The 25,031-nt window shown below is 39.4% G+C and overlaps 1 protein-coding gene across 7 annotated transcripts in view; it reads right to left on the bottom strand.

The window, feature by feature from the left end:
- Nucleotides 1–25,031, bottom strand: part of SFMBT2 (Scm like with four mbt domains 2) — a 265,533-nt gene that overhangs the window by 198,257 nt on the left and 42,245 nt on the right. For 6 of the 7 annotated variants that reach the window (XM_023548945.2, XM_023548940.2, XM_023548942.2 and 3 more), the window contains exon 4: nt 22,845–23,085. The exons of the other annotated variant lie outside the window; for it this stretch is intronic. In XM_023548945.2, coding sequence (XP_023404713.1) covers nt 22,845–23,085 — 241 coding nt within the window. The remainder of the gene's footprint in view (nt 1–22,844; nt 23,086–25,031) is intronic. 7 annotated transcript variants of the gene reach the window in all.

The raw sequence follows: 25,031 nt of genomic DNA on the forward strand, positions 1-25,031 counted from the left end.
TTAAAACTGAAGTCCAAATGGCAGGAGTTGCTACCTAATTCTGAGTCTAACATTCGACTGCACACAACATAACTTCCTCTTTTATCCCTTTGTACGATGTAATTAAATCAAAATATTTTAAAACAGCAGTCTTGGATCTGACCTGTTTTTTTTGCTTTCTGTACATTTGTTGGATCTTTTTGTCCCCAATGTTCTAAAATTTTATGACGTTGTATCTTGACGAGAGACTTTTATTGATCCCTTGTACTCATCTAAGAGTTTAAAAGAGTTAACCTCAAGAAACAGGATACTGTATGCGTGGGTGTAAACAAGGGACTCTTATTTTTAAAAAAACAAGTCTTTTAAAACGGTCTCTTGAAAATACTGTACATATATACCTGATAAATTCAAGTTAAGAAAGAATTAAAAAATTAATTTGGACCCAATATGATATGCATATTTAAAAAAAACAACCTGTTTCAGTCGAGTAGATTCCAACTCATAGCAACCCTCTAGGACAGAGTAGAACAGCCCCATAGAGTTCCTAAGGCTGTCAATCTTTACAGAAGCAGACTGCCACATCTTCCTCCCGCAGAGTGGTTCGTGGGTTCGAACAGCCAACCTTTCAGTTAGCAGCCAAGTGTTTAACCACTGCGCCACAAGGGCTCCTTATGATATATGTAAGTACACAGAAATCCAGAAGTAGTAAATGATTTTATATGCTATTCTAGTTGTGATGCAAATTAAAAGCACAGTGAAAAGTGTGGTGTATCCCACCTAGTAGAAAGGCAGTAATACTGCAGGCCATTAATCTCTCGAAAAGTGAATAGAGGGGAAAGTATATATCCTATTAAATCAACAGCAAATACTGCAAGTTAAAAATGTAAGATACTGTATCAACTACAGAAAAATGCAAGTTGACTCCCAAAGAAAAAAAATTCTTTGGTCTTATATTCCAAGCATTATTATATTTTCTTTGAGATATTTTCCAAAGATGAAAAAAACTTTAAAGTTAATTAAATGAGTTGTGGCTGAGACTGCTAATTGTTTCCCAGGACCCTTTCTCCCCTACTTTCTTTTGGTAAAAGAAGTCTCCCTACCCTGCCTCGTCCCCACTCTGGAAGTTATAGCTACATAGTTGGGCACTGCTGGTAGAGAGTACATTTTCCAGCCTCCTTTCCAACTAGATAACGCCATGTGACTAAGTTCTGGACAATGGGATGCAAGTAGCTGACCCTGGACTCTGGCTTTCCTCTTTTTTTGAGGAATGTGGAAGTGAATCAAGTTTCTGCCATGCAGCTGTGTAAAACATTCAGAGGTGGCATAGCAATAAAATGCAAAGAGCCCGGTGCCTGAATAACCAAATGGAATGGAACAGACGCACCCCACCATCCCTGATCTACTCACTACTGTTGAAGGAGACAGCGATAAACATCTAACTTAATTTGAGCCTCAGGATTTTGGGGCCTTTTTGTAATAGTAACTTCAGTTGCTTCTTAATATATAAGCCATGTGATCGAGCCCCTCAAATGAGCTATAAGCTTAAAATACAATAAAAATAAATTTAAAAATCTCAGAAAAGGGAAATTTTGAGAAAATAAAAAAAGAAAGAAAGAAGGTCTAGGAAGGAGAAAGGATACCCCTATGTTAGAAAGAAGAAAACTTAGAAAAAATGATGAAATCCCCTTGTTTTTAAAAACCACTTAAAAATCTTTATAATATTTTAACACTCAGTATTCACATGAATACAGAATAAAGCTACACTCTTTTAAATGTAAAAGGGTTTCTTCTGCTGGCAGAAAGCTTAGTTAGAGAAACTACACAGGCAAGCATTTTGAGAAAATTAAATTGGATCCAAACATACTGTACTTAAAATGTTAAAGGACAGCTACCAGCTATGTTAATAGAATTTTTAACTGACATTTATTTGCTGTTGGTTATTTATGTTAACATCCTCTCTGCATAATCCTTCACAGAAATCCACCCTAGAACGGCACATAAATACATACACTTAACTGAAAGGACCATTAACAGTACTTATAAATCGAAAGATCCTTGTACATGAGGGATCTAAAATTAATTTTGATGGGCTAACAAATTACATATTAGATGTACAGATGAAGAACGGGATTGCTTTCTTCATTTCACAAAGCAAATCTGTGGTTAAACATTATTCCAAAGACTAAACAAGGCATATAGATCATCACTGGGTTTCTGTAAAGACAATAAAACATTTAAATCAGAACAGAACTTTTCAATACATTTTTATTTTCTTTGGAGATTTCTGAAGAGCTTCGTTTTGTTTATGTTCGAGGGTGGTAGGGGAAGTGGTATGAATTAGGGGAGCTGTTTTGCTTTAGGACAGCCTCAAAAGATACCATGTAGCTTCCAAAAAAATCAGATGAACAGATGCTAATGACTTGACATAACTGTCTATTGTGAAAAAAAAATAACTACAGAATTGTTTTTAATGGCTACAATTTATTCCTATGATCCATGATGAACTTTTGGAGACTGTAACTGCTGTATAAATATGTCATTATGGGCTTTTTTTAAAAATGTGCATTGTTTAGTCAACTACACATAACACTTTTTTAGTTGATAAGAGATAATCAGAAAAATAACTACGAAAACCCTTAAAATCACCTTTCTTTTCAAATCTGCAGCACTTCTCTTTGATTAAAGCTCCTTAGAAATAAGAGGCTGACTACTGAAGCCGAACAGTTGGGCCTTATTCTGTATAACATTCTATCCTTAAAGCTGTTGTAGTTATCTAGATTGGGCTAATCTTTGGAAAGCAGGCTTTTTGTTTTTTTTTTTTAAACCCTTGAAATAAATCCTTGTCGAAGAAAAGGTAATGTCTACAAATCAAGGGCTATTTGACCTGTTCTAAAAGTGAGGTCTTTGGTACGTTGAAGTTCTCACTGCACCTGGTTATTTCTATCGCATCTGCATGTCAGCGTTTACCTTAAATGCTTTTGACGCACTATAACATCTTATCATCATGAAAAAGTTGAGACAATCGCAAGGGAGACTGGTAGGAACTGAAGTGAAAAAAGCACTGGGCTCAATATCAAACACCTGGAGATCTCAGTCCAGTGCCGTCTACTCTCCATTCTCCATCTCTCTGCTCCTCAGCTTTCCCTCTGGCTCTACAGTCCCCAGGATCTACGATATTTATGAACTTCTCTATCCATTTTTAAATTTCCTCAATGAATCAACATCAACAAGGAGAATCACAGATCCCTTCCCTAGACCCAAAGATCATAAACGTGACAATCATCTAAAACACTCAATAAATAAAGGCTGTTGTTGCTTAATTTCCAACTTTTATGGAATGGAATGTGTAGTGAAGTTCTCAGCATCATCTCCTAAACTGGCTATGTAACTCTGTGGCCTTTAAGAGTTTAATCCTAAAAATAGCCCCAGGTTTGGTTCCAGGACCACCACCTAGTGTTTAAAGTAGATATAACAACAGGATGGCATAACTGGAATGCTGCTGGGAATCTCACGGCTTTCAGTCCCTACCTCTTTTATCCAGCTTTTATGTTCCTGAGCCCCTCAGAATTGAGTCCACTGACGTCCACCCCCCTGCCAATCTAGGACACCTGTGTTTCAAGGACTGCTGCTGTCAAAGTCGAAAAGTGTACGCCACTTATCAAAAAAGCAGGAAGGCTGTATCACTACCTCAGCAGCCCTCTCACACGCACATCCTGAAATTAGTCACGCAGAGCCAGGACCAAAGAGCCTGGTATTGTTACTGAGGTACCACACACCTGCTCCTCTCTAAGCTTGCCTCATTTAGGCCATCAGTTCAGGGCCCCGGGCAGTTTCATCACATTGTCCCACTTCAAAGCTCTCTCTTCCCGTCTTTGGCTAGGTCAGATCATGCCTCGACCCTTACTAATAAGTTTCTAGGCCTAGTGCCCAATCCTAGGCTCTAGATTTTTTCCAAGGGCCCCATCCTACTGATCAGGGTCTTGCTTTGTTCTTGCCAGTCTTACTCACCAGGCCAAGAGCACATGACCTGAACACACTAGGCACCTGATATGACCTTAATATTTCATCTCAAAAAGCCAATCACAACACTTACCTGAACCATCTACAGAGCTTTTCCTCAACTTTGGACCCACCCAGCCACCTCTTCCAGGTCAGCTTACTCTATAACCATCACTTACCCCAATATCTGTCCCCCGCCCCACAGGCTACATTTTAAATGCCTGTCCCAAGTGCCTGGGATAGGCATTTAACCAGCATACCTCACTACATCTTGAAATATAAGAATCTTTAAAAACTATTACTTGTGTACCAAGTCAATAGCCTTAGGTTATAGGCTCACTGTACTGGCTTAAGGTTTTACCACTTTTAAATAGACAGAATAAAGACTATTTCAAACTCTGATTCTGGGAACTGTAGAAGAGTTCTACCATAATAATAGTAATAATGCATTCAACTCATAGAGCATCTAACTTTCAAAGAGTAATAGTTCTTTACAATCTCTGTTTCTCCACACCACAACCCTCTGAGGTTAGCCTTTGCTGTTGCCACCTATTTGGTAGACACAAAGCAAAAGTTTAAAGCTTTTTTAAAGACTGAGAGTCATATAAAGCAATTATTCTTCTTTAGTATATAGCAGCTGACACTTTACTATATAACAACTCCATACCCTCCAGACCTACTGATATGACTACCTGCTCCTATATATAGTAAATGGTATTAGATTGTTATTCCTTTTTACCTTGATACCTACTTTCTCCAGTTTTTCCTTCTCCTCCCTTGCAACTGGGTTACGAATTATCATTGATATGTTGATACAAGAAGGTATGACTAGCAGGTCTTCTCATCCCTGCTAATCTGCTGCTTCTGATATGTACTAGTCTTCAAAATCAAGTAACTGTGATTGTTGTACATAAGTGTTGTAAGATTAAAAATGGTGTCCAATAAATAACTTGCATACACTAGTACCAATTAGTTTTGTTTTGTTTTTAACTCAGAAGTTTTGTTCTTTATCCACTTAACAACTATGAAGCTTTCACTATGTGTAAGGCATTGTAAGAAACACAAAGGTAAATAAAATACCATCCTTAACCATAAGGACAAAGACAGAAAAAAAAAACAGCATTTATTCATTACTTGGACCGTTGGTGGTACAGTGGTTAGGAGCTCAGCTGCTAACCTAAAGGTCAGCAGTTTGAATCCATCAGTTGCTCCCTAGAAACCCTATCAAACCCTATTGGGCAGTTCTACTCTGTCCTACAGGGTCGCAAGGCGGGTTATTCATTACTTTCTACAGTCTTAGCCCTGACCTAAGGAATTTATACAAATCACATTTAACATACAAAGCAATCCTATAAGGAAGCTATCATTATCCCTATTTTACAGATGTGAAGGTCACAAAGTTTAGATATCAAGTACCTAGTCCAAGTTCCACACATTTAGTTAAATAGTCGAATGTGGATCCAACATATATCCTTCTGATTACAAAACATTCACGAGGTCTTTCTTTCATAATCAAATAGGTAAAATAGATTTATCCATGAGTAACTGTAACACAAGAAAAAAAAATAACTATTTTAAAGGAGGTATGACCAAGTTTCTCCAAGATCGCAGGAAAAAAAAAGGCAGTTCTTTATCAGCCTGCTGGAGGGTTGATACAGCTGAGGACATATCAGCTAAGCAAGACGTCACTGTGCCTTCTGCAGCTATATTCTATGCTCCCCATCTTAGAGTGCTGGCACTTCCTTATTCATACCTCCCTTTGTCACTGCCTATTAGGGGAGGACCATTAGGCCCTTCTTACATCAAAAAGAGAGAAACGCAATGAGCATCCTTCACACTTTATAGCGGTCTACAGGTTACAAAGACCTTTTGCATCTGCCATCAAAGTTGCTGCTAACACTACCACTGAAAGAGAGCAAGGTCAGGTATTAATTTATCATTTTAAAGATGAGGAAATTGTGAAGCACAGAGGCTAAGTTCCAAGGTTATGTTTAGCAAGAGGCAGAGCTGAACACTAGCCCAGGCTGTCTGACTCACACCAGGCACTCTCCCGCTAACCTGAAGAGTGCTCTTACTACACAGAGGTCAGCTCTAGAAACTGCAATTTATTTCATTTAAATACCAGCAGAGTACAGTCCAGAGGGACCTTTCAATTTAGCCACTGGCAGATCGCCACCGAAGTTAGGGGTCAGGGTTTCACTGCCAGGTCAGCCTCTAGCTCTGTAAATTTCCACCATAGGCTAATGACCCTTTGAAAATATTTAACATAAAAGAGGTATGTTTTAAAACTCAAAAAAAAAGAAGTGATGTCTCAAAGATGTTTCCAGACAAAGAGAGGTTACCCATGTTTCTAGAAATCAGAATTTCAAATTAACGTCCAACGCCTCTTAGCATACAAAGCCAAGAATGAAATGCCAAAGCAAAAAGACCAACAACAAGGAAGTCTACAAGGAGATGCATACAAAACATCCATTTCCCAAAATAAATACTTCATCGGAGTACATGCCATCAGCAATAAGTTTATTTTATTACAAATGTGCTTATAAGAAAGGTTTAATAATGATACTTAATAATAACTATGCTATATAAAACCAAGAAAACCAAGACAGCTGTTGCCAAGTCAATTCCAATTCATGGTGACCCTATATGCTTCAGAGTAGAACTGTGTGTTCCATAGGGTTTTTGATGGCTGTGACCTTTCAGAAGTAGGCCATCATGTCTGTCTCCCAAGGCACTTCTGGGTGGATTCAAATTGCCAACCTTTCCATTAGTAGCCAAGTGTTCAACCATTTGCACCACCCAGGGACTCCAAACTAAGCCATATAACAACTCTAGACTCTGTAACCCCACCGAAGAAATACAGGGCACATTAGAACCTCCATGAGTAACTCTTCATTGAGTGATATAAGAACGTGTCTGTTTGTGTGACAACAATACAGTTTGCGGACCAAAAGACCTGCTGGTAGCCATGAAGGAATTTTTACCCATCAATCCACGATCTTTCTTCCAGATTTAGTTTCCTTTATTAACAAAGAACCTGAATCCAGTGACCTAAATTTGAACTCTGAAAAGCTCAACTTTGATAAATTCTCTAAAATCCCTGAAAACTACTGAACACCTAAATTATGAGGAAAAAAATGTCTTAATGGGTAAACAAGAAGGGCTGTGGAGAAGTCCCATCTGTGAAAAACCATAATAAGGAGAGGCAAGAGGTTAAGGATGGGTTAGGACAGGTTACATCTCATCCCATCCTGTCTCCAGGATGACCGTGTGTGTGTGGGGAGTGGGGAGAACATTCACAATATTTAAGAAATTCACAAGGCTCACGCAGCAACTACTCAGGATGAACATGCTTCTTCTGGATTACACAGCCAACTATCAGCCTTAGAAAGGAAGAGAAATTAATCAGCTTCTCGGAACATCTTTCATTCAACATAGTTGTCTATGGCACTGGTCTTCAAGGTTTCTTGCTCACATGTCTCCTTAAAAGAATTTTGAAAAATTAATACTCCCTCCTCACACATTTTTGATTTGGCATTATAAAAGTTTTCATTCATTTAGATAGTGGCAAAGGATTAATTTCCTATGTGTTGTAAATATGACATTTTAAATAAAATTGTTCTGTCAGTCCCAGAAACATACGTAATAGAATGATCTGATACCATCCATCATGCATTCTAAAAAACACATGAACACCCACTACTTTAACAGTCAACTCATAAAGCATTTCTTTTTCGCCTTGAAATCACAGATTCATTCCACATTCCCCAGACGCTTATCCTAATGTAAGATCTTTTTACTTCCAAAAGTCTTTTTATTACTCATCCTATCCTACTTCTTCGCAACAACAAAAATGTGGTACACAATTAATTTTTTTCAAGTTTCTCTGACTATAAAGCTCTAAGTTCTAAAAATATTCTTTTGATTTGGTCTATTAAAATTATTTTTAGTTCTGATCAAGGCAACATAAATACATTATAAATTCTGATGATGAAACATTTAAAAAATAAACATTTATATTTTAATACCATGGCTGGGAGAGAAGGTAAGATGCCTTGAGTAAAGGAGGATTCACTTGAGAAAGGCAGCATAGTGTGGCAGAAGGGGCACAGACTTTGAAATCAGACAAACCTGGGTTCAAATCCCAGCTCTGGCACGTACTAGCTATGTGACCTTAAATAAAGCTCTCTGACATAGGGAGGATTTACTCCAAACACCAATATTTTGTTCAGTGCCACAAAGGTGTTTATACTTCAGGGCAATGCACCATGGGAAGATCCCTCTCTAAAACAGGAGAAGGATGACTGGGATGGGGAAGGTAGGAAAGAACACAGTAGTACAGTCTCAGGTAGATCAATTTTAGGAAAGAGACAGAACTTGAGGGTCTGGAAACCGACTCCCTAAATCTACCCATGCCCAAGTACCTCTTAGAAGGACTTCATGTAAAAGAAAAAGAAAAAAGACTTCCTGTATACAAGGGGACATGAGAAACTTAACTTGAAAACTCTTAACAGGCCTACCTGTAACATTTATAGGGCCCAGGGCAAGAGTACAATGTAGGCCCACGTACAATAGGTTTAAATATTCCACAGTTGCTATCCAAGCAAACAGGCTGTTAAGTAACTACATTCTACCCTCCTACATTAGCAAATACATATTCATAATGACTAAATCAAAAAATATGTAAAAAGCTATGGTTTATATATAACTGAAAGTTGGCAAAATACCAAAGAAGACTAAATTTAATTATTATGACATTTGTCTGGGTCTTCAGTTGGTGAGCCAGGAATATCTGAATGAATAATAAAGTCTTCCATAATTCATAAATTATTGTGAATTTACTCCATAAAGCTTATTTTCTTTGCATTCATTTCACCAAAATCATTACCTACATAGTTAAAGATCAAGATTTTCCCATAATTGTGTTCTACTGAGAGACATCATCTGAAGGATTAAAAAACTAAAATGTAATTTTATGCAGTCTACGTAATTTAAATACTTTTGTCAAAAATGTAACTTAAAGAAAATGCAAAAATCAAAATTTTAAGCTATTTTCACAAAGCTATTTTCCTTCTACATATTCTAAATTATCTATTAAAATTAAAAGTAAAATATAAATTATAATCAGTAAATACAAGAAATTTTAGTTTGGAATTTAATCTTATTAAATGTGCTTATAAAAATAAAACTGTTCACAGTTCTACTATTTAATGTCCAGTTACCAACGTAAAAAAATTAAAGTCATGCTTCATGTATGTCATATCTGTTGCTGTTGTTGTTGTTAGGTGCCACTGAACTGATTTTCAACTCACAGTGACCCCATATGAGAGAGCAGAACTGCCCTGTAGGATTTTCTTGGCTATAATCCCTACGGAATCATACCGCCAGGTCATTCTCGCATGGAGCTTAGGGAGGCAGTGAGTCTGTATTAATGATGGTAAAACAGTGTAGAAAAGGTTGTCAAGAAATGTGGCACAACTTTAAGGATGTAACCAATGTCACTGAATTGTACATATACAAATTGTTGAAGTGGTGTATGTTTTGTGGTATATATTTTTACCAAAAAAGGAAGAGCCCAGGCCATCCTCACACAGGTTTAAGTGTAGTGCTAACATCAAAGACAACTGGTCTATGATATCCTGATTTATACATTTGTTATTTCTCAGACTTGAAGACAGGCTATATAGTTGTTAAACATGCCCTCAATGAAGCTGAAGGCAATTCATTGTGAAGGCACATTAGCTACAATCTTTTAAAACACATGCCACAGAATTCTGTATCCCAAAGTGCACTCACATTAGTAGAATCCCAATGGGCACTAAGAGAGTTGCAAGAAGCTATACAAATAGGCACAGAATTTAGAAGTGTTCTGTCAGCTCCTTAAATAAACCCTAATGGTACTACTGAAAATTAGGCAGTAAGCCTATGAACTGTATTATGTATCTCTGCCTCTTCTTCCTACGCATTTCATGTAGGTTTTCAAGAGATCTCTGCCCTTCACATTGGCATTTATACTTTCATAGAATTTAAAGGTAACCCATGTATTATGTTTACTCCACTGGTTTCTACCAGAGGTTTCTGCTGAGAACATCTATATTCTGAGATATCAACTGAATATTGTCTGTTAAGGCAAAAACTACTGTAGCAATTATAAGTGACTATAAAACTTTCCTGCTCCAGGGAAGGTATTAAGATGATACCAGAGGATAGCAGGTCTGTTGACTCAGCTGTAACTCTGAATCCATACCAAACCCACCTCTGTATCACAACACCTAAGCAAAAAGAACTCTGAATTGAAGTTATATTCACTAAGCTTTAGCGCAATTCTAAGCTCAGGAGACAACCTGTTTACAAGCCAATCATTCTCTTAGAGCTGTGATCAAACAAGGCAGACTCTCTGGAGGACCTACAGAAGCTGAAGGACTCTAGCAGGAAGCACGGTCCTGGAATGTCAAGCCATGATCGGAGACTTAGTAATAAGCAGTAATCGAGTCAGAGGCTTGTTCAGGAGGCCAGAGCAGAAACAGAAATGGATAGACAGAGTTCAGAGACACGATAGAGAGTGGACAGATGGGGTTGGGAGCTCCTGGCTCAGCACAAGGAAACAAAGAAGTTCAACAAGGCAGAGACAGGCCTAGGAATAGTCAGAGATCCCAAGAGGGCAAGCTGTGCCAAGAAAAACCTGTCTGTTTAAAGGTGACATGGTACTTTGCTTGGAAGATCTACACTAGGATCATGTATGGAAGCAAAGAGCTCCACCAAGAGCACAAAGGAGCCCTGGTGGCACAATGGTTAACCGCTCGGCTGCTAATCCAAAGATGGGTGGTCTGAACTCACCCAGCCATTCTGCGGGAGAAAAGATCTGGTGATCTGTTCCTGGTAAAGATTACAGCCAAGTAAACCCTATGGAGCAGTTCCACTCTGTCACATGGGGTCTCTAGGAGTCAGAATCAACTCAACGGTACCCAACAACAACAACCCAGAGCAGAACCTGGGGCTGGATAGGACTAAGCCTTCACATATCCAAGGCCATCATTATCAGAATCCGGAGCAGGTCAGAGCCAAGATCCCTGAATTTGCGGGGTGCAAAGGAGCAGACAGATTGGACTGGGGCTCTGACAGTTCAGGAAACGAAGGATTTAACAACGAAGAAAAAATTCAGAACAAGAGCCCAAGGAAACACATAGAATTAACTCACCCTCATATTTCACACAGAATTAAGCACATACTTGATACAAATTACATATGTTGATGGATTAAAAAGCAGGAGAAATAAATTCATTTATGACTTAACACTGAAAAGAAAAATCTTACAGTCACTGCTTTGTGCTTAGGGTTTTCATGAAGCGCAGAAAAACCCAAATAGCATCTGATACAATTTACATAACTTTACATAATCTCATGATTACCATTTGGCAAGGAAGCATCTCTTCCATTTATTTGCCTCTGAAAATGACAAAATGGAAAACATTCTGGACCCTATCCTTAAGAATCACAAGAAGCCAATGCTACAACTTTTCTAAGCAAGATGTTTCTAATATTTCAAGCCTGAACATTCTAAAAAGTCTTACTGATGCAATTTAATCAATAAACAAATATTTACTGACCCCTTGCTATCTTCAAAGCACTGATTTCCAAACTGGAAAGACTCACCCTTAGCCTAAAATCTACTTCAAGCTATATGACCTAGGGCAATTTATTTACCCTTTCTCAGCCACATTTTCTTCAAACATAAAATAACAGTATCAGTTTCTTTAGAAGGTTGTTCGAAGGCTAGGATTGAACCTAGTCACTTGGTATATAGTAAGCACACAATAAAAATATTTTATGGATGACAGAAACTGTGTTTCACTGGAAAACTATGATGATATAAGCATGATACAATTCATGATTCATTTCTTCACTGTGTAAGACAATGATCAAGGGAGTGTGTCCCTGGGTGGTACATATGGTTCATGTGCTTGACTGCTAACAAAGGCTGGAGGTTAGAGTCCACCCAGAGGCACCTCTGAAGAACGGCCTGGGGATCTACTTCTAAAAAACCTACCACTGCAAACCCTATGGAGCACAGTTCTTCTCTGGTACATGTAGGATCACCATGAGTTGGAGTCAACTCAACAGCAGCTGGAACTCATGGCAAAAAAAAAAAAACCAAACCCGTTGCCGTCGAGTCAATTCCAACTCATAGCGACCCTACAGGTCAGAGTAGATCTGCCCGATAGAGTTTCCATGGAGCGCTTGATGGATCTGAACCGTCGTCCTTTTGGTTAGCAGCTGTAGCACTTAACCACTATGCCACCAGGGTTTCATGGTATATACCAAAAAAAAAAAAAACCTTTAGCCGTTGAGTCAAAACCAACTCATAGCAACCCTGTAAGACAGAGTAGAACTGCAGCGCAGCTGTAATCTTTACAGAAGCAGACTGCCACATTTCTTCTGTGGAGCAGCTGGTGGGTTCAAACCACTGACCTTTCGTTTAGCAGCCAAGAACCTTACTACTATGCCACTTGGGCTCCTTGCTAGTATATAAAACCCATTGCCATTGAGTTGATTCTGACTCCTAGCAACTCTACACGACAGAATAGAAGTGCCCCATAGAGTTTCCAAGGAGCGCCTGGTGGATTTGAACTGCCGACCTTTTGGTTAGCAGATGTAGCTCTAACCAGTATGCCACCAGGGTTTCCTGGTGGTATATAACCAAACCAAACCAAACCAAACCCACTGGCATCAAGTCGATTCTGACCCATAGTGGCCCTACAGGATAGGGCAGAACTTTCCCACAGAGTTTCCAAGGAGCGCCTGGGTGGACTCCAACTGCTGACTTTTTGGTTAACAGCCCAACTCTTAACTACTAAGCCACCAGGGTTTCCTGATGTTATATATACTCAGTGTCAAAAGACTAATACAAACACCAACCAGGGATTTATAGGAGAAAAGATCTGATTTTTTACTCATGAACAAATAGCTATTTACCATTACCTATTCAAAGGTTTTGATTAAAGGTTTTTGATTTATATGAGGACCATTAACTCTGTCTTCATTTTTTCGCTTTGTTTTTTTCATTCCGCAGGCTAAACGGCCACAGTTTCTGAGGCTTTTGTTCATAGAGCCTATTTATTTCAGGAAAAAAAAAAAAAAGCCCTTTCATAAATCTCACTTCTTGCTCTTTTCTGAATTCTTATAATTAGAGCATTTTTTGAGCTGAAAGACATCTTAGCAATCATCTGGTGTACTTCGGTATGTTGTAAGATGAGGCTCTGGAGTTCAGCAAGGTTAGATGACACCTCTGAGGTCACATGCACAGAGCAGCACAAGGACATCTGTAACTCCCATCTCCAGATGCCTGGTTCCATGCCTGATACGTGGGGTATAAACCCAGATGCCTACAGGGCCCCCAAGCAGATAAGAAAGATGAGTGGGGACAGAAGATCCAGAGAGCAAACAAATGACAATCTCGAAGAGGCAGGTGCCCCAGCCAACAGCTGTCACGTGACATGCAGCCCAACATGCCTACATCTGCAAGTTTTTTTAAGAGACTTAAATGTAAATGACATGATTTGTCAAGTGGTAGATGCTAAAATTGTTTTAAAATATTTTTTAAATACACACACACACACACGTCCCTACAAGCCAAGTCCATGCAGGTCTACACCTTGCAGAATCCCCATACAGGCTCTCCCACCCGATCAGATAAGATTCAAAACCAGGTGAACTGTTCTAGAAAGTCCAGTAAGTACCTACAGAGAAGAGATTACTTTGTTTCCTACCTGAATATTCCTTCTTTCACACACCACTGTCAAGAATGACTTTTGACAATAGGACTCATTTTTTAATACATTACTATGGCTTTTAGTTCATTTACTGCCATGCATGTAAAACATGGCCCTACACCAGTGGCTCTGTGGGAGAAAAGACCTGGCGGTCTGCTCCCAAAAAGACTACAGTCTAGGAAACCCTTTTGGGCAGTTCTACTCTGTCTTATACTGTATTATGCTCTGTCACTATGAGTCAATTAATTCAGTGGCACACAACAATCCTTTCTTTTAACAGTGTGTGTGTATGTGTGTGTGTTCTTTTCACATCAAGCTATCTAATATTTAGCAAGCCCTCATTGCGCAGTGGTTAAAGCGCTTGGCCGTTAACCAAAGAAGTTGGCGATTGAAACCCACCAGCAGCTCCACGGGAGAAAAAACGTGGCAGTCCGCTTCCGTAAAGATTACAGCCCTAGAAACCTTCTGGGGCAGTTCTACTCCGTCCTATAGGGTTCCTACGCATTGGAATCGATTCAACGGCCGTAGGTTATCTAATATTTAGTGAGCCTCTGTCTGTTTTCCTCAACTCTGAGCTGCCAGTTAGGATTTTAATTTTGCATATCAAGTTTTTTAACCTATATTCTTAATTTTCTTCTTAAAGAACAAATGGACTTCCGGTTACAAATTAAGACTGCCAATGAAAATAATCTGACTGTTTGGGTTTCATTAATATTATTTAAACGGTATTTAAATAATAAAAAACAAATTTAAAACCTGACGGTCAAACACAATCCAATTTTGCTCAGAGTCTACAGTTAAACAATGATCATCAATGTATTTGGCTGCTAAACTAAAGGTTGGAGATTCGAGTTCACTGACCGGTGCCTGAGAAGAAAAGCCTGGCAATCTACTTCTGAAAAGTCAGTCATTGAAAGCCTTACAAAGCACAGTTCTGTCCTCACACTCAATGGGGTCTCCGTGACTCAGAATCCGCTGACGGCAACTAGAGAGACTGGTAAATCCTGCTGTCCAATCATCCCACAGTCACATGCACCACCTACTAGTATCTCTTATTTTACAACTAACTACAGTAAAAACACCAATTGCCCAAAACAGTCCTAGGACCAGGCTGTATAACTTGGCAGGATCTAACCGTGTAACGTAAGGCCATCTTCACACTTTCTCCTAACACTTCATGAATAAACATTCTTTTATTCGAATAAATTATATATTAACCAACTCCAGTAATTTTGATTCAACTTTGAATGGTAAATAGAGTCATTCTGGCAAGACTACTCAGTTTGCAATTCCAATTACAGAAATTTTAATAATGGGGAAACTAAAAATTACTGGCATGATTCCAAAGGCCTTGTAATTCCAATACTTTTATCACAACAATAAAAAGCACACATAAATAGCTCTCCATTCACAAGCCAAGGGGTTTTACCTGGATCTGCACTATCATACCTATTTACCTGCAATCTTACAGGACCATTTCTTCCAGAGACCCAGCAGGCATCTGCTAGAATCCCAAAACTGCCCAGCCCGAAGAGACATGAAGAGGTAATATTGCTACTTCTCAATAAATAACAATGAAACAGTCGCTGGATTAAATGATTTCCTTACGTTATCCCCATAAACAATAATTATTTGGCAGCTGCCCTTTGAAAGCTTTGCATGTGCTTATTAATAAATCAGACCTTATTGATTTACTAAAGCCAAAACGTTTCACATTTTGCTCCTCTATTAAGAGCCAGAATCCTCCACTGTACTTAGTGATGCTGTAAAGTAGTATGTTTCTTAATACTTTTAATATGAAAGATTAGCACTGATTAGCTTGTAAGTAGGAACACTGCTCTTTGAACAGCCAATTGGCCACTAAAACCAGGTCTCTCTAAATACATCCTTATTAATGGAGTTCTCTTACTGCTGACTGGAGCCACATCTTAATAACATATAGTTGAGCTGTTTCCTTCCTCATAACATTTAGCATAGTAATGACAGCTCACATTAATTCAAAAATTAATTTAAAATAGCAAGGCAAGAATATATGGGACTGTAAAGAACTCTGCATGCTTTGTAAAACTAGCACCTGAAGTAATAAAATTCCCCTCTTTCAATGCAGTGACATCAGAAAATATAAGGCTACTTTGGATAATGCAAACACATCCCTAAAATACTGAGTGCTACAGCCTTAGTCTGACAAGGAAAGGTAGCCCTCTCCCACTGAACAGAATGGGCAAAATCACCGAACACTCCCACCCCCTTGCTCAGTCCAACTATATTTTGAGGTTGTCATCCACATGCTCATCAACTCAGCTTCCCCTAACTACTCAGTCAAGGACTAATAACTCTTAGTTCTCTGATTTTAACAGGGAACAACCTACAAGTCTTCGTTACAGGCACTCACAGCAATTTCCTAACCTAGTTTATTCCATTAAAATTTTATCACCCCCAAGAGCCACTTAGAAATGTTTCTTCTGTGCTCCATAGACTCCTGGGCTAGACTTCCATGGATCTTAATTCCAAAACAAATCCCATTCCTCATCCCTCCTGGCCTTTGAGTACACAAAAATAAATAAACCCATTGGCATCCAGTCAATTCCAATTCATAGCAACTTTACAGGACAGAGGAGAACTGCCCCATAGGGTTTCCAAGGCAGCAGACTGCCTTTACGGAAGCAGGCTGCCACATTTTTCTCCCTCGAAGAGCTGGTGGGTTCGAACCACTGATTGACCTTCTGGTTAGCAGCCAAGTGCTTAACCACTGAGCTACCAGGGCTCATGCATACAACAGGAACGGTAACACCCACTCCTGCCTTCCTCTACAAGCATCACAAACCAAGGAATTTCAGAACTAAAGGGCTCTTTAGAGATTATATACCATAACCCCCTCACTTCAAAGATGAGAAATCTGGGAGTTGACTCACCAACATAGCTAAGTTAATGGTAGAGGCAAGATAAGATCCCAGATCTCCTGGCTCTAAACACAATGCTTCTCCCTTTATACCACCCTGATCCCTAGGATCAGTAAGAAAACCTCACTATCGCCACAGAGCTTCCCAAACGAAAGCACTGTGGGTCACGGATTGCTGTAACGCGTGTTAATATTCTGTGATGCCTTTTAAGTCTAACCGCAACAAAGATCGACCAAGTACAGTTGCAGAATTTACAATGATATTAGCTCTCTAGGACAGAAAACCACACAAACAAGAATACTTGTTCAAAAAATAGATTCTACTATTCCCTCTGGAACAACTGCCGCCGCTGGCTACAGAGCAATAATTATCCTGTACTACAGCAATCAATAAAACCTCTTGCCCCATGAACCTGCTATTTCCTGACTTTGTTCTCTGTACTACAGATTTCCAAGTCATATTGATTAGCTACTAAATTTTTTTTTAAGTTCTTTAAAAAGAGCAATAAAGAAACCCTCACATTAGCATAACCTGCTATTGTTTAAACAGACTTTACACCTTTCAGTCACATTAATGGTGAATGATTGGTTTCCCTTTTTACAGGGTTTTCCCATTTTTCATTTTCAATTTGTCATATTAAGTGTATCTGTGTCTTGCCTAATAGCACAAGTCAGTAAGATACAAATTTGATGGTGCTTCTGAAACTGTGACTGCTGCCACATTTTTCATCCAAGGAAGAAAGGAGAATTGATTAGTAAACTAGGCCCTGTTCTCAAAGAGCAGCATGGATTTTTACCAAATGAGCCCATTAGTTCTTAAGAGTGTTAAAATTCAGTTCCCTGGAACTTCTCTCTACAACTATTCACTAGAGAAATCTATTATAAAGTGAAGCCATCTTACATCCTTTGCAAGGGCATTTAGCTACAACCGTGTCAAACGTTAAGGGTCACGAGTGAGATGATGAAAGCACCAGCAGCAAGGACAGTGACATGGCAGGGGCTGCAGCCAAGAGGCAGAGCCTGACTCTCTCTCCCTCTGTACTATCCCCTTTCTGCACCCCCGAGTATGTACGTCTCCCGGGATAAACAAACATCTGTCTGTGCCCTCCTGCGTGTGTGTGCGCATCTTCTTCTCCTTCTTGAGACCACAGGTGGTCAAGTTGTTGCCTTTTCTGAGCAACACATGCCCCTCTACGTGAGTGTCGTTCTGTTCACATGGGTCTCTGACTACACAGTATTCATAGGCAGAGTGGGGATTGGGGTATCTCTGCTTCTCTAAGAATTGTTATTTTTCCAATATTCTATCAGTACAATTAATCCATCAAGACTGGTTTATAGTTCAGAACTAACCCAGAAAAAAAAAATAAAAACATTGCCATCAAGTTGATTCTGACTCACAGAGACCCTACAAGACAGAGCAGAACTGCCCCATAGGATTTCCAAGCCTCTAAGTCTTTATGGCAGAAGACTGTCACATCTTTCTCTCACAGAGTGGCTGGTGGGTTCCAACCGCCAACCTTTTGTTTAGCAGCCAAGTGCTTTCACCACTGTGCCACCAGGACTGCTTTCAGAACTAACGGGAAAATTAAATAATCATATGTTACATCCTATCTTTTTACCTCAGCGACTGTTTTACTTGAAAGTCAGCTCAAAAAGTGTCACATATAGCCAATGTAGGCTGGGTCTGGGGCTAAGCTAAGCAAGCATTACCTAAAGCATTACAGTGTATTGTTTAACACAAAACTTCTTCACTGACTATCTGCTTTTACAGAACTAGAATGGGAGTTAATAAAGCCAGACCCGTTAGCAACACCCACAGCACTCATCTGAAAAGGTATCCCTCAATACAGATGTTAGAAATAACATCTCAGATATAAAGATGCAAACAATGTTGACTCAAAATGCAAGGAAGAAAGGTTAAGGGGAGTTAAGGCAGTGCGTGCCTTGATAACAGCACTGATTATTTTCCTTAAGGGCATCTACTGGCATTTTAAGCCTTTGTCACTAGATCATTCAATTACTCAATAAATATTTACTGAAAACTCTTCAAGCACAGGCAGTATGTGTTAGCACTGGGGTAACACCAGGTCCCCACACCCATGGATCTTACTGTCCAGAGGGTAAAATGGACTCTAAGCAAAGAACCACACAACTAAATGTTCAAATGAACCCAAATGTCCATAAACAGATGAGTGGAAAAACAAAATGTGACATATCCATATAATGCAATACTATTCAGCCTTAAAACGGAATGAGATGCTAATACATCGGAAGCATTATGCTACGTGAAAGAAAGAAGCCAGAAACAAAAGGCCACAAAATGTATGAGTCTGTTAATGTGGAACGTCCATAAGAGGCAAATCCATAGAGACAGAAAGTAGATTCATGGTTGACTGGGGCGAGGGGGGTAGAGAAAATGGGGATTGACTGCTAATGGGTATGAGATTTCTTTCATGAGTGCTAAAAACGTTCTGGAATTAGATAGTGGTGATAGTTGCGCAACTTTGTGAATATACTAAAAACCACTGAATTGTATGCTTTTAAAAGGTGAGTTCATGATATGTGGATTATAACTCAATTAAGAAATAAGGCAGGGGAAGTACAGTTGCAAACACGGTCAAGGCTAGAGGTACACAAGGCCGTGTGTGCATGGGACAGGGCTTGACCTTGGTTTCTAGCAGAAGAAACAGACAATCCGACAGCTGGGGTAGGGGGGTGGTAACTTGAGGGACAGGGGAGGAAAGGAGTTCCAAGCACAGAAAAGAACAGGTGCAGAGACCCAAAGCAAAAAGGAAAGAAATAAGGCTCTTCTCTTTCTCCTGAGACTATAAGCGGTCCAGACCTTAGCTGAGGCCAAAGCACTGGATTCAATCCATACAAATGTTACCCAAATGCAACTCTTTTTTTTTTTTTTTAATAATTTTTATTGTGCTTTAAGTGAAAGTTTACAAGTCAAGTCAGTCTCACACACAAAAACCCATATACACCTTGCTACACACTCCCAATTACTCTCCCCCTAATGACACAGCCTGCTCTCTCCCTCCACTGTCTCTTTTCCTATCCTTTTCACCAGCTTCTAACCCCCTCCACACTCTCATCTCCCCTCCAGGCAGGAGATGCCAACATTGTCTTAAGTGTCCACCCGATCCAAGAAGCTCACTCCTCGCCAGCATCCCTCTCCAACCCATTGTCCGGTCCAATCCATGTCTGAAGAGTTGGCTTTGGGAATGGTTCCTGACTGGGCCAACAGAAGGTCTGGGGGCCGTGACCACCGGGGTCCTTCCAGTCTCAGTCAGACCATTAAGTCTGGTCTTATGAGAATTTGGAGTCTGCCTCCCACTGCTCTCCTGCTCCCTCAGGGGTTCTCTGCTGTGTTCCCTGTCAAGGCGGTCATCTGTTGTAGCTGGGCACCATCTAGTTCTTCTGGTCTCAGGATGACGTAGTTGCTGGTTCATGTGGCCCCTTCTGTCTCTTGGGCTTGTAATCACCTTGTGTCCTTGGTGTTCTTCATTCTCCTTTGATCCAGGTGGGTTGAGACCAATTGATGCATCTTAGATGGCCGCTTGCTAGTGTTTAAGGCCCCAGGCGCCATTCTTCAAAGTGGGATGCAGAATGTCTTCTTAATAGATTTTATTATGCCAATTGACTTAGATGTTCCCTGAAACCATGGTCCCCAGACCCCTGCCCCTGCTACACTGGCCTTCAAAGCATGCAGTTTATTCAGGAAACTTCTTTGCTTTTGGTTTAGTCCAATTGTGCTGACCTCTCCTGTACTGTGTGCTGTCTTTCCCTTCACCTATAGTTCTTATCTACTCTCTAATTAGTGAGTACCCCTCTCCCACTCTCCCTCCCTCCCCCGTCTCGTAATCACAAAAGAATGTTTTCTTTTCAGTTTAAACTATTTCTCAAGCTCTTATAATAGTGGTCTTATACAATATTTGTCCTTTTGCAACTGACTAATTTCATTCAGCATAATGCCTTCCAGGTTCCTCCATGTTATGAAATGTTTCACAGATTCCTCACTGTTCTTTATCAATGCATAGTATTCCATGGTGTGAATATACCATAATTTATTTATCCATTCATCCATTGATGGGCACCTTGGTTGCTTCCATCTTTTTGCTATTGTAAACAGTGCTGCAATAAACATGGGTGTGCATATATCTGTTTGCGTAAAGGCTCTTATTTCTCTAGGATATGTTCCAAGGAGTGGGATTGCTGGATCATATGGTAGTTCTATTTCTAGATTTTTAAGGAAGCGCTAAATCGATTTCCAAAGTGGTTGTACCATTTTGCATTCCCACCAGCAGTGTAGAAGTGTTCCAATCTCTCCATAGCCTCTCCAACATTTACTATTTTGTGTTTTTTGGATTAATGCCAGCCTTGTTGGAGCGAGATGGAATCTCATTGTAATTTTGATCTGCATTTCTCTAATGGCTAATGATCGTGAATACTTCCTCATATATCTGTTGTTAGCTACCTGGATATGTTCTTTAGTGAAGTGTCTATTTATACCTTTTGCCCATTTTTTAATTGGGTTATTTGTCTTTTTGCAGTTGAGTTTTTGCAGTATTATGTAGATTTCAGAGATCAGGCACTGATTAGAAATGTCATAGCTAAAAACTTTTTCCCAGTCCGTAGGTAGTCTTTTTACGCTTTTCGTGAAGTCTTTGGATGAGCGTAAGTGTTTGATTTTTAGGAGCTCCCAGTTATCTAATTTTTCTTCTACGTTCTTTATAATGTTTTCTATACTGTTTATGCCATGTATTAGGGCTCCTAACGTTGTCCCTATTTTTTCTTCCGTGATCTTTATCGTTTTAGATTTTATATTTAGGTCTTTGATCCATTTTGAGTTAGTTTTTGTGCATGGAGTGAGGTATGGGTCTTTGTTTCATTTTTGTGCAGATGGATGTCCAGTTATGCCAGCACCACCAAATGCAACTCTTAAACTCCTTGCCGTTTATTACGATCCTCCTTAGCAGGCTTTCAATTACACATAGCAAAGTATAGTAAGAGCCACCAATCAGAAAAACTACGTCAGAACTTAAAAAAAATTCAAAATTAATTTTGAAATGGTGTAGAAAACTCTAAAACTTACTTTTCTATGTTATTTCAAAACTAAACTGCCAATTCAAAATAAAAATATACAGCTAGGTACTAAGGAAATATTACACAAGCTCGAGAGTTAGTGTGAAAAGTTTTCAAGTACAACTGTTGCCACCATCATAAAAACAAACAGAGAATAAGGTCTTGAGATTCAAATATCTAGTGATTCAGTGATTCTCGCTTATAGGATCAGATGAGTTTCTTTAATGCATGTGTAAAATGCAGTTCATTCTTTCTCAGCTTCCGGACTACTGACAGCTTGAATCAAATAAAGTCTTTGTCGCGGCGGTGGGGAGAGTGGGAGGCAGAGAGGTGAGAAGGGGAGACTGCTCTGTACATTGTAGGATGTTTAGCAGCATCCACGGCCTCTTCCCACTAGATGCCAGCAGCACACGCCCTCTCCTTCCCAGCAGTGAAAACCCAAAATGATTCCAGACATTGCCAAACGTCCCCTGGGGAAGAACATTGCCCTAGTGGAGAGCCACTGTTTTCTAGCAAAGAAACTGATCTTATCTGCACAAGCTTTGACAACTCCCTTGAGAGTGATGTCATTTCTCCTCATCTGTTTGGTTTTCTACATGTTTCACACCTTGACAGTCTCTCCACCACCAGACAGATGAAAACTTACTAGAGAGGCTTATTTAAGATGTTCTATGGTACTTTTTTTTTTATGGTACTGCTCAAAATGTCAAATCTCTAAAGCAAAAGAAAAGTAACATCATCAATCAGCAAAGAGAAAACAAGACCTCAATCATTATCACCCCTTCAGTCTTCCTTTCCTACCCTCAAAAAGCAATTTGGGGATTATGCTTAAAAGCTTTCATCTCCTAAAGGCCACTGTTGGCTGAACTGTCAAATCCAGCTCTGACATCTGAATAAGCACCCATTTCCCCCTCGCTCTGGTGCCCTCTAGGTAATGAAACTCAGGAAGCGGTTTCTACAGAGAAGACTCTTCTACTAAAGCAGTCATCGATCGTCTACAAGGTTCTCTCTGTCCCCACGGTGATTACAGGAATTAAAAATGATGATTGCTTGTAACTCAAAAGCCTTTGAAACATGGCCAGATTGCTGCCTGGGTGCACAGAGCTTACCGTCCGGGGGCATCAGCACCTTGTTGTTCTGTGTGCACCACCCCACCGGGTGGAGATCTGCTATCACCACATCACACCAGAAGTCGGCCCTGCGATCCTCCCCATAACCACAGTAACGCAGCAGCAGCAGCTGCCCGCACGTTGTGATGATGGTTGCCACCCAGTACGTGTCTGGGTTGTTCTTATTGGCAACTTCCAATTTCATTCCTGGCTGAAAGTTGCTCTGAATGCTGATTTCAACCTTAAAGAATAAGACATATAGGAACACCATTATTATACTAGATACATGCACGCAGAAGATTCCAAGAACTATTAAAAACACCAGATTTAAAAACAGTATTTGTTTCCCTAAAGTAGCAATATCTAACAGAAATGCAGTGGTTAAGAATTATGGCTGCTAACCAAAAGGCTGGCAGTTCAAATCTACCAGCCGCTCCTTGGAAACCCTATGGGGCAGTTCTACTCTGTCCTACAGGGTCCCTATGAGTCGGAATTTACTCAACAGCAACAGGTTTTTTTTAATGGAATATAATGTAAGCCAAAAAATGTAATTTTAAATTTTCTAGTAGTCACATTAAAAAAGCAAAGCTAAGCAAATGAAATTTTACTAATACATTTCATTTAGCCCAATATATCCAAAGTATTACCATTTTACCAAGTAATCAACTTTAAGAATATTAATGAGGTATTTTACGTTCTTCTTTTAGAATGAAGTCTTTGAAACCCAGTGTATATTTTACGCTTACAACACATCTCAATTTGGACTACAGAATTTTCAAGTGTTCAATAGCTTCATGTGACCCATGGCTACTGTGCGGAACTGCACAGCCCTGAAGAATGTATTTTTTTTTTTTTTTTAATTAGGGTCACTCACTGTTGTGAGGTACCACCAAGTCCATTTCAACTCACAGCAACCCCATGTGACAGAGTAGAACTGTTCCCATAGGGTTTTCTAGGCTGTAATATTTATGGAAGCAGATCACCAGGTCTTTCTACAGATGAAGGAGCCTGTGGGTAGGTTCAAACCATCAACTTTTCAGTTAGGAGCCAAGCACTGAGTAGAACTGCCCCATATGGTTTCCAAGGAGAGGCTGGTAGACTTGAATTGTCAACCTTTTGGTTTGCAGCCAAACACTTAACCACTGTACTACCAGGGCCCCAATTATAGCCTACTAACATTTACCAATTCTACCCCACTCCACCCTCACAAAAAAAAAACTTTCCAGTCTGGTGGAAAATAACATTCCAAAGCTAACATATCTGATGTCCGTGAGAAGTGGCTGCTTAAAGGAGATAATAGGATTATAAATTACTTGTCTATAGATCCAATGCTATCTTTCCTTTTCATCTCAGCATATAGGCCTGGTAAGATTCTAAACCCTGAAGGAAAGACTTTAGCCCTCTCCTCCAGGATACTATATTGAGACTGAAAGGGAAATGGGAGAATTGATTGGATTAAAGAGAATAGGAGTGACTCCATACAGAGAGATACTGATAACTTCTTGGTGCAGAAAAAAGTAAAAATAAAAAAGCTGTCCATTGATGCCTCTTTCTAAAATGTCTTAAGAAAACCAACAAATCATCACAGTATCTTAAGATGTAAATGTTAAAAAGGCTTTTGGAGGATACCCATGCTGTACACCCGGAGGAGTTTTGCTATGTTTTAATATTTGGCTCTTGATTTTACTAAATGGCTACAATCACATTTGTAATAAACTAGTAATTATACTACTACGTGTATCAATATAAAAAGAGAAATGGAAATATCTACATTTATAAAGTCACACAAATTTTTAGAAAGGTCTTAAATTCCTTTTCAAAAGGACATTTAACCTTCAGAAAGAATCAAGTATTTTATTAAAATAAAGAAACCAAATCTTGACTTTCTGGGTCAGCAAAGGAGCCAAAAGGTTAAGAAAGTACTCCAGTCTGCTCATAATACTCTGGTTAAATCTCTTGCCCTGTGCAGCCTAGTAAGAAAATGTTTCTCAGAATTAAAATTTATTTCCGTTAAAGCAATAGTAATGCCTAAGATCTTGGGTTCTGGAAACTCGGTCTTCTCTTTGCTAATGATACAGTACCAAAATCTCATGCCTAAGCAAAAATCTGATAAAAACTCGTTTTTTTATTTTCCCAGACTTTACTGGAAGAAATATTGTTGATGAAAGTGATTTTTTCATTTGATTT

This window comes from Loxodonta africana, chromosome 4, assembly GCF_030014295.1.
Source record: "Loxodonta africana isolate mLoxAfr1 chromosome 4, mLoxAfr1.hap2, whole genome shotgun sequence".
In the NCBI taxonomy this organism is placed as follows: Eukaryota; Metazoa; Chordata; class Mammalia; order Proboscidea; family Elephantidae; genus Loxodonta; species Loxodonta africana.